Consider the following 12,561-nt stretch of genomic DNA (forward strand, 5'->3'; position numbering starts at 1 on the left):
AATAAACTTTACTCATGAGGTGCTCTCATCGTCTAATGAGCTCCAATTTCTGTAATGATTCCAATCGATGACTGGAGCAATACCGTATAACGTTTCGGAAAGTTCTAGCGTTTAGTTTTTCATGGAATTTCATAAATTTTTCTAGTAGCAAAAAGAATGACATGCAGTCATTTTCTAATGAGTTTCAATTTATTCAATGGTTTTGAATGGTGAATCGAATATTTCTGTATAACGCTTCGAGGAGTTCTAGCCCTTATCATTCCGTGAAATGAAACAAATTATTGTTTTTGATAAAGAAGGAACATCATTTCACCAACAAGCCCTCAACTGATTTTGATAAAACCAAAACCAAAATGTTTCTTATCTGAAGTGATGAAAAGTTCACCCTGTGCACGAAAAAAAAAAACAGGGGGTTAACCACCCTTACATTCTTATATTTCTCACGCCACAATGAAAAGGAACGAATATGATGGAATAAAACGGGTTCTATTTCCATGAAAACATGAAAATAAAGTTCACGTGTTTTTGCATTTTTGCAAAATAGCAGTCTTAAGGGGGTAAACTACCCCTTTTTTGAATTTTCGTACTGTATGTGGCTTATTTCTGTTTTACATGTTTTTGCTGATTCGAAATATTATAATAATTTCGAATCAAGATTTTCTGAGGTATCGAAATCAATACAAGACTCTGAAAGGGTGAATCTTCCCCACTCGATTTTCCTCTTTATTCGCTATTTCAAAATTTCTCCCTGCATTTCGTGCAATTTGGTTGCTCTGCATCGAAATTACGAATTTAATAATTTTAGGAACGTATAATAATCGTATTGACCTCAATTTTGGCGGGGCAAGGGAAGGAGGAGGGGAGCCATTTGATATTTACTACGATTCAACTTTGAAGTCTGAATAAGTTCCATGCTGTTGATCTTGTTTACTAACTAACATTTTTTTAAAATCAAACTTCAATACACATTAACAATTCATTAACCGTCTCATAGTATACAATCGGATTTTATTAGATAAGTACATATATCGAAATAAAATATAATAAAACCTATGATTTCCAGCAATTATGGCTCATACGTTGTACAATAATGATATTCATCAAAAAAATGTTTCAAACACAAAGATTTTTTGCATCATGCACATTTTATAATCGCTATATTATTGCAACCAGGTATTTCACAGTGTGTTTTTGATTGATCGAACCCAAAATCAACAGGATTTTCGAAATATTCCGGTTTTGCCGTTATATAATTACTTTTAAACCATGAATATTTGAAAAGATTGATATAGCGTGGAGATGACAATTGATTGTGGGCCAAAGATTGCAGTTTGATTATATTATTCCTCAAATGTAAATTTATATCAGCATCCACTAATAGAACAGTATCTGAAAAATGTCGTACAAAATTTTTCCATATCCTAAATCCAAATACATCGAGCGGTTGAATTTTTCTAGTTGATTATTTTATTATGAGGGTTGGCTTCACGTACAACTTTGGGGCAGTGTCCACTCTAGGAATCAATCAGGAATACGTTGTCACTTCCAACATTCGGAAAAAAAACTTTTTCCATCCAAATTTTAAAATGATCTGTAAACATATAACAAATTATATATTGTAACAAGATTTTCCCGGGAAGGTACGATCTGTCCCTTCTCGGCTCACTCACCTCGCCTCGCGCTACTCTCCGGCTACGAGAATGAACTGGGCGCCAGGTACCAAGTACCGTCGAATTAATCGACTTGATTTTCGTCAATTCTCGTGATGGTAACGCAACGCAAAATTAAAGTCTAGAGTGCACGAGGGGAACGAGTGACCGAGGACGGTCCGACTACTCAGCTCATCTGAGATACAAAAGGTAGAGGGGGGGGGGGATCCTTGGGGCAAAGTAGCGGTCACGAAACACAAAAGAAATAGCCCACAACAAAATATAAGATTCGAAACAGTATGCGTCATTTATTCACAATTTTTAGCGGAAAACAAATTATACAGGAGAAAAATACGAGATCGCCCATTAATGTTCAACAAAATAATATTTTAGGAAAGGATAGTTTAGATTCGCCAGTTAAACGGAACAAGATGATAATTCGGAGAAACGGTAATTTTAATTCGCCATCGCGTTGGCCCTGTTTACAAGTAGGTAACTAAACGTCGCCAACGACCTACCCGAGTTCGCAAGGTAACTACAGGCAATAGGTAATAGGTAATAGGTAACTGCTATGGCGGAAATTGTAACGCATTGGTCACTAAGGCAGGGTAGGCAACAAAGTGACCACGGTGAGACAATTCCAGGTAGATTACGCGGGTGTCGTAGGCAGCGCAAAGGCAAAAGGTAATCGACACCTGGTAATTTACTACCCAATAACTCATCCGCGAGCTAACCTACCATACGGCGACAGAAATCACAAAAGATAGAAGTCCGCGATTTTGGGAAAATGCACGGACGCAACGCGAAAGACAAAAGATAGGCGAAATTATGATCGGCGACGGAGAATAACGCAATTTTACAATAGAGTACTTCAAAAGAGGTAACAGAAAATACGTCGATCGTGAGACAAGAAGTAACGCAATAGCAGGTACGAAAGAATGCGCAATATAAAAGAAACGAAAGAAAAATACTGGAAAATACTGCCTTGACTAACCGCCGTACATCCCGAACGCGACAATGAGAAAGAGAGAGACACAACGAAAACATCGCGCGGCTAGCGCGCTCGCTAGGGCTCTCGACATGTGCAGGGAGAGAGAGACAAAAGAGAACTCAAACTTTACTGCGTGTAATATTCCGCGCTTTATCAAAACTCGAACGAATAATCATTCACACCATCTTCGAAATCAGATAGTAATGGATTGAACCAGATTAAGAGTGAATCCTTTGATAGAGTTGAGCATCTCAATAAACTACACGAAAAATAATGGAGATTGGGAAGTAGCGGCCGCAATCTCACTCGCTACTTCGCCACGCAGGTCTCCCTCAAAGAAAAGGCCACCAGGCAACAAAACTCAAAGAAAACCGGAACTAAATTCCGAAACAATACGCTCAATTCTACCAAAGAACCCGGGGAGAAAGAGTAGTGGGCTTACCGAGGAGATCACTCGTCGCACCCGAAGAAAAGACAAAAGAGACCTAGATGACTGCAGACTCGGATTTCTGACTCGCCGGTGAAGTGATCGGAACAAGACTCATTGTGCGAACGAGTGGTCCTCAATATTCGGCGCCATCCCCACCACTAGGCCCGCGAACCGCAGCGCTCACACGCTAGGCGTGAGCCAGAGCATAGGCTCGTAGCTCGCGCTTTCGCGGGAATTCAAATTAAGAAGCGCCACGTCGGTAATTTGCCTCCCTGTTGCTCTCACCTCTCCCGTCCGTTTGAAACATTCCTCCCGACTTAATTGCCGTGATTCGAGTGCCTTTCCTCTTGGGGATCCGGCGGGCAGCTCTGAAGGACCGAGGGGAGGCCTCCCTCATGACTTCGGACGTCTAGAAGTCATGGTGGGCCCACGACAAAAACCACCAGGTAAAACAGCACCTTGGCTCCAGAAAACTCCCCCGGATCCCACCCGACGAGGCGCCGTATCGCACGGACCGTGGCACCCGAATTTACGGTGTAGCGGACGGTGTAACTCTCGGTTACTGCAGCGGGAGAGGCACGGGCGGCGTTCAACGAATGGCCTATGCCAGCGTGTCCTCTCAGCCGTCCACTGGTCGAGAATGATGCTCGTAACTCGAAGACGGTGTGGGAGGGTGTTTCTCGCGAACGAGGTCGGGTCGAACAACAGTAAAGCATCGCCACAATAAAAGACGGTTCGCAAACCCAGTCGCGGAGGCGACACCAAATATCCCAAAACGACAATGAAATTTTACTTTAAATAAACGTCAGATTAAATCCAAAAATAGACAACGAAATTCTCTGTAAATAAACGTCAGATTAAACTCAAAAATAGACAACGAAATTCTTTCTCTTCCTGCCACGTAGGTAACAGGTAGCTAAAATTAACTAAAATCTCTCAAATCGGTAATGTAGGCGGTTTTTCGAACTTAATACAATAATTACGCAATAATGAGTCCGGCTCCGACCAACACCCGACGAGTCGAAAAGTCGTGGAAAATGGGCCGTAAACCCGGTCCACTGGTCGACACAATTCGTACGAGTGGCGGGGCAAAATGTCACGTCACAATATTTATAACTATATTTTGGAAAAAGTTGATGCACCCTTAACGATAATATGCACTGGAAGTAAGTTTCCCAGATTTCGATGCTGTTACTATGACGTTATCTGGCTTAAACAATTCGTTCGTTACTCTTGGTCCAAATTCACCTTTTGCCTCCTTTAATACTATGAATAGTGGAGAAAGTAGTTTCCCGTTGGCATTTATTGTTGGCTGAATCGTGTAGCTATGGGTCGTTGAAGACACTGATTGTACAACACATTCAACTGTTTTTGATCCTTCCATTGGTAAAGTTCGTGCTGAATGGATTTCCAGTTGAAAACCGCTTTGGTCCGAATTATATACATTGCTTGACCCATACTTTTCTATTAGTAATTTAACATCTTGAACAAATTTGTCCGCATTTGTTTGCAGAAGCGCTTCTTCCTCCACAATTTTTCTCGTTATAAATTTATTAATTTTTCTGTAAACAATGCGATGCGATTTCTTAAATTTCCATAGCCAGTTATGAGAGGCTTTGAATCGTATATCTTCATGGTCTATTTCTTTCTGTGCCTGTAGAGCCCACTTTCGAAGGTCAATATCATGAACAATGACACCAGCGTCTACAGCAGTTTTCATATTCCGTAATGTGTATTCAGAAATTCGAGCTAGTTTTTCTTTATATGTGCCACCCTTGTTCAGTTGTTGTGCCCAGCGTCGTAACTGCCGTATGGATTTTACAGATTTGTATTTTTGTTTGACGGTTTCAACACTGTAATTCTTTTTTTACCAGATCTCCAATATTCAACAGTTTTTTTTTTATAATCATAGCTCAGCTCATCGTCACTAGAACAAGCGTCGGAATCGACATCGTCATTCTTTTACCATATGATATCTTCAACAGCAATTGCTTCGAACTCTTTAAATGGTTCTTGATGCGATTTCTTAAATTTCCATAGCCAGTTATGAGAGGCTTTGAATCGTATATCTTCATGGCCTATTTCTTTCTGTGCCTGTAGAGCCCACTTTCGAAGGTCAATATCATGAACAATGACACCAGCGTCTACAGCAGTTTTCATATTCCGTAATGTGTATTCAGAAATTCGAGCTAGTTTTTCTTTATATGTGCCACCCTTGTTCAATTGTTGTGCCCAGCGTCGTAACTGCCGTATGGATTTTACAGATTTGTATTTTTGTTTGACGGTTTCAACACTGTAATTCTTTTTTTACCAGATCTCCAATATTCAACAGTTTTTTTTTTATAATCATAGCTCAGCTCATCGTCACTAGAACAAGCGTCGGAATCGACATCGTCATTCTTTTACCATATGATATCTTCAACAGCAATTGCTTCGAACTCTTTAAATGGTTCTTGAAAATCAAGAGTTTCTACCTGTGTCCTCTCAATTCCGTTGTAATCTTGCATAGAATCGATTAAAATTTTTTCGAAATTCTCCTTCATCTCTATTTCTGCATTATTAACAGGAGTTTGTGCAATGTTCATAGCCTCAAATGTAGCTAGTAACAATTTGATAACGTTGATTGGGTTGACTTTCATGCTGGTAAAAGTAGTAGGCGCAATACACCAAAAGCACAGAAAAAGCACGCACGATTTGGAGCTCACTCAAATATGCACTAGTACAATGCTAATGGTTACCGCCTTCGAAAATAAGTATCGGAAGAAAAAAATATTTATTAATCTCACGATGCCTGATAACGTTTTTATCTGATGCATGACTCAAGAATATTCGGTATGACTAATGTCATTCGGTGTGTGAGAATGCCAAAAGTATCAGGTGATTATAACTACTACTTGATAACATTTTTATCTAGCACAAACACCGGGGTCATATGTCTGCGCCTCTATTTTTCCGCCAAAGTTAAGAAAGTGTTTTATAGAGACATTTTTATGTGTAGCATGGTACCTATTCATTTACGTGCAGTTTACAAGCTTTCTATGATCACCGAAAAAGTAGTTGTGGGAACTCCCCACCGCCAAACCGTCACCATCCAGGTCAAAACGAGTTTTATATGTTCCTAAAATTATTAAATTCGTAATTTCGATGCAGAGCAACCAAATTGCACGAAATGCAGGGAGAAATTTTGAAATAGCGAATAAAGAGGAAAATCGAGTGGGGAAGATTCACCCTTTCAGAGTCTTGTATTGACTTCGATACCTCAGAAAATCTTGATTCGAAATTATTATAATATTTCGAATCAGCAAAAACATGTAAAACAGAAATAAGCCACATACAGTATGAAAATTCAAAAAAGGGGTAGCTTACCCCCTTAAGACTGCTATTTTGCCAAAATGCAAAAACACGTGAACTTTATTTTCATGTTTTCATGAAAATAGAACCCGTTTCATTCCATCATATTCGTTCCTTTTCATTGTGGCGTGAGAAACATAAGAATGTAAGGGTGGTTAACCCCCTGTTTTTTTTTCGTGCACAGGGTGAACTTTTTATCACTTCAAATAAGAAACATTTTGGTTTTCGTTTTATCAAAATCAGTTGAGTGCTTGTTGGTGAAACTGCAAAATCACCCCCTGACATGCCTTACTTTCAAAGGTGGTTTCACCCCTTAAAACCGTTTTTCCGCCGATAAAAAAAAATACGTGTCTCTTACTTTCGAATGCTCTTTCACATACAGCAGTTTCAAGAAAATCGGAGGGGGACACCAAAGTGATGTTCCTTGTAAGATTCGTACTGATATCAGTCGTATTCGAAATAGATAGTTCCAAGTATTTAAACACGTTTGGAAGCGTGAAACGCGCATGAGTGATTAGAAAAATTACTAAATAAAATTTATACTAAACGCGTGTCGTGGCATGGCAAGAGCTTGATGTGACAACGGAATCAAACAGGTACAATTGTATATTCTTCGAGTTAAATCGTAATAAACATTGGAAGTTATCACCACCAATGCGCATCAGTAGAGAAGCTAGGAGAGAGCTGGACCAGGGATCTCAGGGGGGTGCGGGGACGGGGGAGCGCGGGGTCTGTTGCGGGGCAGGGTGAGCTGTGTGGAGGGGGAATTCGGAGGTGCGTGAAGGAGATGGGAATCTCGGGGGGGGGGGGGGGGGGGGGACGGAGGAGCGCGGGGTCTGTTGCAGGGTATGGAGGGGGAACTCGGAGGTATGTGGAGGGAATGGTCAGAGAGAGGATGAGGGTAGTGGCGACGCGGAGTGAGAGGATGGGTAATGGTCAAGTGGAGGGTGCGAGAGAGGGAGTGAGACAATAAAATTTATAACTTTTAGCAAGAGTTTTTGAACAATGGTTTTTTTTTCACATGAACTTTCACACAGGGTTTTTTTTCAAAGGAGAAGTCAATCATGGCTTCATCCCTAAGAAACAGCAGCAACCTGTGCGGTAGTAATAAAGTATAGGATTTATGACCTCCGAAACGAGAGATTTGTCTCGAGCATTGCAAGATGACCATGACGTTTCCTAATTAAATTTAAGTCATGAAAAAAAGGGGGAACCGACTTGTACGTTTCCAAGATTCAGAATTACTAGCACCTGCATTCCCACGACTGGTCCATTGTTCCCGAAAAATATGTCCTCTGGGTTTTTCGTGAAACTCTGGAAAGAAATTCGATCGTCATCCATGACGTCTTTAATTAAGTCTTTCGGCAAAAAGGCTTTTTCACGGTATGGTAAAGTCAGGAGCACCTGCATTTACACGACATTGTTTCCGAAAAAGATGTCTCCTAGGTTTTTTCTCCGAATAGCCGCCCACCCACAATTTTTCCCGAGCTTGGTTACTGATATTATCATTTCGAAGAAATACCTACTAATAGATTGTCATCTTCGTATATTCGATTCTTACATCATACTTGGTAAAAGGATAGTTTAAAAGAAAGATGTCGATCCGTGGGGGTGTAACGAAACGTTAAAGTAATAAAGATGTCTTTGAGTTAGGGACCGACTTTCACGCTATAATCGACAGGAGTGCATGCACCTGCTTGTTCATGATTGACCCATTGTTTCCGCAAAAGATGTCCTTAAGTTTTTCCTCTTAAAAAATCTTCGCCCACCCGCATTTTTTTCCTAACATCGATCTAGAGTAATCATGGGAATATGTAAAAGAAATGCCGACAGGTTTCAACCCTCACATATACACTTCTGATATACACCCCCTCTCCTAGAAAAAAGTTAACTATTGGGAAAAAGTTTGGAGGGATGATGTTAATTTTGTCGAGATGATTTCAAAAATCGAGACATTCGGGATCGAGTTTTCTTCGAGTCCACATCGAAGTTTAGTTTCATATTCTCCTCATCACCATGGCAGACGTCAATGATGTTGATGATATGGAAAAGTTTTTAAGTGATCGTGCGGCTTCGTTACAATCGGTGGAAGAATATATTGCGTGGGAAGAACAGTGTGATGCGTTTATCGCATCGTTGAGTGGCGAAAATTCTTCCAAACGTGCTCGATTGAATATAGCATCACAACGGTCATTAATTGCGCGAATTATACGTTTAGAAACTTTGAAAACAACAACCCATTCCCAATTCATTCACACGGGTGATGGGCTAAATGATCGAAACTTGGTGTGGTGTGAAGTCGACACAGCGTTTGGAAATCGTGTGCTAACCGGTGCTGTAATTAATAAAAATTACATCGATCCACGAAAATTCCTTCAAGACTCATACGACTTGGTGGCATTGCAAGTGGTGGACAATATTTCCAAACATAGCAGCATAAAAGTTAATACCGAATTTAATGGCGAGTTCACGGTGAATGGCAGGTATGCAAATAAAAGTATAATTACAAAGACAGTTGCACTGCTCGAAACATGTGATATAAGCGAATGGTATCGAAATCATGTTGTTGAGCCAACGCTAAAATCCCTCGATGAATTTCAAGAAAGTGATAGTGGTTGGACATTAAGTTCAATTTTGAATTTAACTGTGAACATTAATAAATATAATTCTATGCGTGCGGGTTGTCATATAACATTATCAAAACACATTAGATTGAAAAAAGCAGTGATCAATGTGAAATCTAATGATAACGCGTGTTTCGGCTGGGCGATCGTTGCGGCCCTCCACCCCGCCGCCAATCATAGTGATCGCTCATCATCATATCCACACTACTCAACGATCTTAAATCTTGCGGGTATCAACTTCCCCATGACTTTAGATCAAATAAATAAATTTGAGAGCCTCAACAATCTCTCGATAAATATATATAGTGCACCGAATGATGTTGTTCAACCTATTCGATTGAGTAAACAAAAAAGGGAGCGACACATCAATTTGCTGTACATAGAAGATGTGATGGATACAAATGTGGGACACTTCGCATGGATTAAAAATCTTTCCCATTTAGTGAGCAAGCAACTGAATACTCACAATGGTCGAAAATACATCTGTGATCGGTAAGTGATGTCAGTATACTACTATATATAAAGATTTTAAAAATATAATAAAGATTTGTGGGTAATCAAAAAAAATGTTTCTTTTTTCTGCTCATTCATAGATGCCTGCATTATTTTTCATCTCATGAGAAGCTCCAATCACATGAGGTGGATTGTGGCGAGATGAATAATTGCGCGATTCTGCTGCCGAACGCACATGACAAATGGTTGGAATTCAAGAACGTGAATCGAAAGGAGCTTCTACCGTTTATCGTGTATGCCGACCTCGAGTGCATTTTGAAAAAAACCACGGCTGAAGATATGGACCGCAATAAATATCAACATCACCAAGTCTTCAGCGTGGGATACTACGTCAACTGCTCGTATGACGAATCATTGTCAGGGTATCACACACATCGGGGCGAGGACTGCGTTCAATGGTTCGTACGTAGATTAGAACAATTGGCGAAACAAGTAGCAACCATTTTATATACCATTATTCCGATGAATGAATTGACTCCTCAAGAATGGCGAAAATTCCGAGAAAATAAGGAATGTCATATCTGTGAGAAATCATTCGTAGAGTATGATGTTCGAGTACGCGATCATTGCCATTTAACAGGCAAATTCAGAGGTCCAGCGCACCAGGACTGTAATTTAAAATATCAAGAATCATTCTTCATCCCCATAGTTTTCCATAATTTGTCGGGCTATGATGCTCATTTTATTATAAAAGAAGTAGCTACAGCGTTTGAGGGAAAAACCGATTTACTACCCATAACGAAAGAAAAGTATATTTCTTTTTCGAAAACCGTTATAACTTCGAAGGATTATAGGAAAAATATTAAGTTGCGCTTCATTGATCCATATAGATTTCTGAACACAAGTCTTGATAAATTGGCATCTTTCTTGACTCATGATCAACTCACGGTTTTAAAATCTGAATTCCGAGATACCGATAACTTCAATCTGCTAACGCGAAAAGGTGTATTCCCATACGAGTACATCGATAGTTTTGACAGACTGGAGGAAACGGCACTTCCACCGCGAGAATCATTCTATAGTTCTTTAACCGATTCAACGGTATCGGAAAGTGAGTATGCTCATGCTTTAACCGTTTGGGAGCGGTTTTCCACTCAAACGCTTGGCGAATACAGTGATTTGTATTTGAAAACCGATGTTTTATTACTAGCTGACATTTTTGAAAACTTTCGTAACACCTGTTTGAAAAGTTACGGTCTTGATCCCGCATATTATTATACACTTCCTGGATACACCTGGGATGCAATGATGCGATACACAAAGATCAGATTCGAATTGCTCACAGATATTGACATGGTCTTATTTGTAGAAAGGGGCATTCGGGGGGGTCTAAGCCAATGCAGTGGTAGATATGCCCGCGCCAATAATAAATACATGCCATCGTATGATCCATCAGAACCGTCCACGTTTTTAATGTATTATGATGTTAATAATTTATATGGATGGGCAATGAGCCAAGCATTGCCCTACGATCAGTTTGAGTTTATTGAAAATGTTGAGAATTTCGATGTAGAATCGATTCCATTGAATGGTACACATGGTTATCTGCTTGAGGTCGATTTAGAATATCCAGAAGACCTACATGATATCCATAGTGATTTACCATTCTGTCCGAGCCACGAAAAACCTCCGGGTAAACAGCACGAGAAGCTCATTGCTTCACTGCAGGCGAAAAAGCGGTACATCATTCACTATCGCGCATTACAGCAATGCTTAAAACACGGTGTAAAACTCACGAAAATACATCGGATTTTGAAATTTAGGCAATCATCATGGCTTCAGAAATATATCGACCTGAATACCCAGTTTCGAACAAATGCCAAGAATGAGTTTGAAAAAAATCTGTTTAAACTAATGAACAATGCGGTTTTTGGGAAAACGATGGAAGATGTTCGAAGTCATGTTCAAGTGAAACTTTTGACGGAATGGGCAGGAAGATTTGGTGCCGAAGCCATGATTGCGAAACCCAACTTTCATAGCCGTAGTATTTTCGCTGAAAATTTAATTGCTGTAGAGCTACGGAACTTGCAGGTCAAGTTTAATAAGCCGATATACGTTGGAATGTCAATTCTAGATATATCGAAAACATGTTTGTATGAGTTTCATCACGAATTCATGTCTCCGATATATCAGAATAAATGTAAAATATTGTACACTGACACCGATAGTTTAATATATCACATTGAATGTGATGATGTATATAATGATATGAAGAACAATCTTAATAAGTATGATACAAGCGATTATCCCATCGATAATAAATATAATATACCGCTAGTTAATAAAAAAGTACCCGGTCTCATGAAAGATGAGAATAACGGGGCTATTATGACCGAATTCGTGGGACTTAGATCAAAAATGTACGCAACACGAGTTTTAGGTAAGAATGATGTAAAAAAAGCCAAGGGTGTTAGTAGTAATGTTGTAGCGCGAACTATAACTTTCGACGATTATACTAAATGTTTGAATGAGGAAATTGAGATGAAACGCACTCAAGCATCGATTAGATCTACTTTACACAATGTATATACTATTAAGGAAACAAAAATAGCTCTAAGTCCGCATGACGACAAGCGCTACATTATTCCTGGCACAGTGAATACTTTGCCATGGGGTCATCGTGACATTCCATAATGTCTTTGAAAGCGATGTAAATAAGTATGAGTGGGTGAGAGCGAGAGAGAGTTTGTACATTGGAAGTGAAATAAAAAAAAAAAAAAATCTCCGACCAAGCTCAATGTGTCCTTTTTTCTTATACCTGCTATGTTTCAAGCTCCGCTGCATGTATAGGGAGTGGTCATAAAAAAAAAAAAACACAGAGTCGAAACGTTTCCTTGTCCATTTTCTTTATTCATAGATCATCCTTGCTTATCCAACTATTGTGTGTATTGTCGAAACCTAGCCATTTCACAAACAACTGACTGCCACGCTTCTTCAACACTTTTTCAATGAGATATATGTCGGGATTTTTCGCTCGAAGCAGCTCTTGCTCGTAGAAACCAC

General features: G+C 39.7%; 1 protein-coding gene across 1 annotated transcript; it reads left to right on the forward strand.

Moving 5' to 3' along the window:
• The first annotated feature begins 8,871 nt into the window (after positions 1-8,871).
• LOC122407174 (uncharacterized) lies at positions 8,872-12,281 on the forward strand. The gene is made up of 2 exons (XM_043413203.1): positions 8,872-9,537; positions 9,639-12,281. The coding sequence occupies exons 1-2, from the start codon at positions 9,092-9,094 to the stop codon at positions 12,190-12,192; spliced, it is 3,000 nt and encodes a 999-aa protein (XP_043269138.1). The 5' UTR covers positions 8,872-9,091; the 3' UTR covers positions 12,193-12,281.
• The last annotated feature ends 280 nt before the right edge of the window (positions 12,282-12,561 follow it).

Source organism: Venturia canescens, chromosome 2, assembly GCF_019457755.1.
Source record: "Venturia canescens isolate UGA chromosome 2, ASM1945775v1, whole genome shotgun sequence".
NCBI classification, from domain to species: Eukaryota; Metazoa; Arthropoda; class Insecta; order Hymenoptera; family Ichneumonidae; genus Venturia; species Venturia canescens.

Excerpts from the sequence above, each read along its gene's own strand:
- LOC122407174 (XM_043413203.1), top strand. The coding sequence starts at position 9,092 with ATGCGTGCGGGTTGTCATATAACATTATCAAAACACATTAGATTGAAA. Across the intron at positions 9,538-9,638 it reads CGAAAATACATCTGTGATCG|ATGCCTGCATTATTTTTCAT; the intron begins GTAAGTGATGTC and ends GCTCATTCATAG.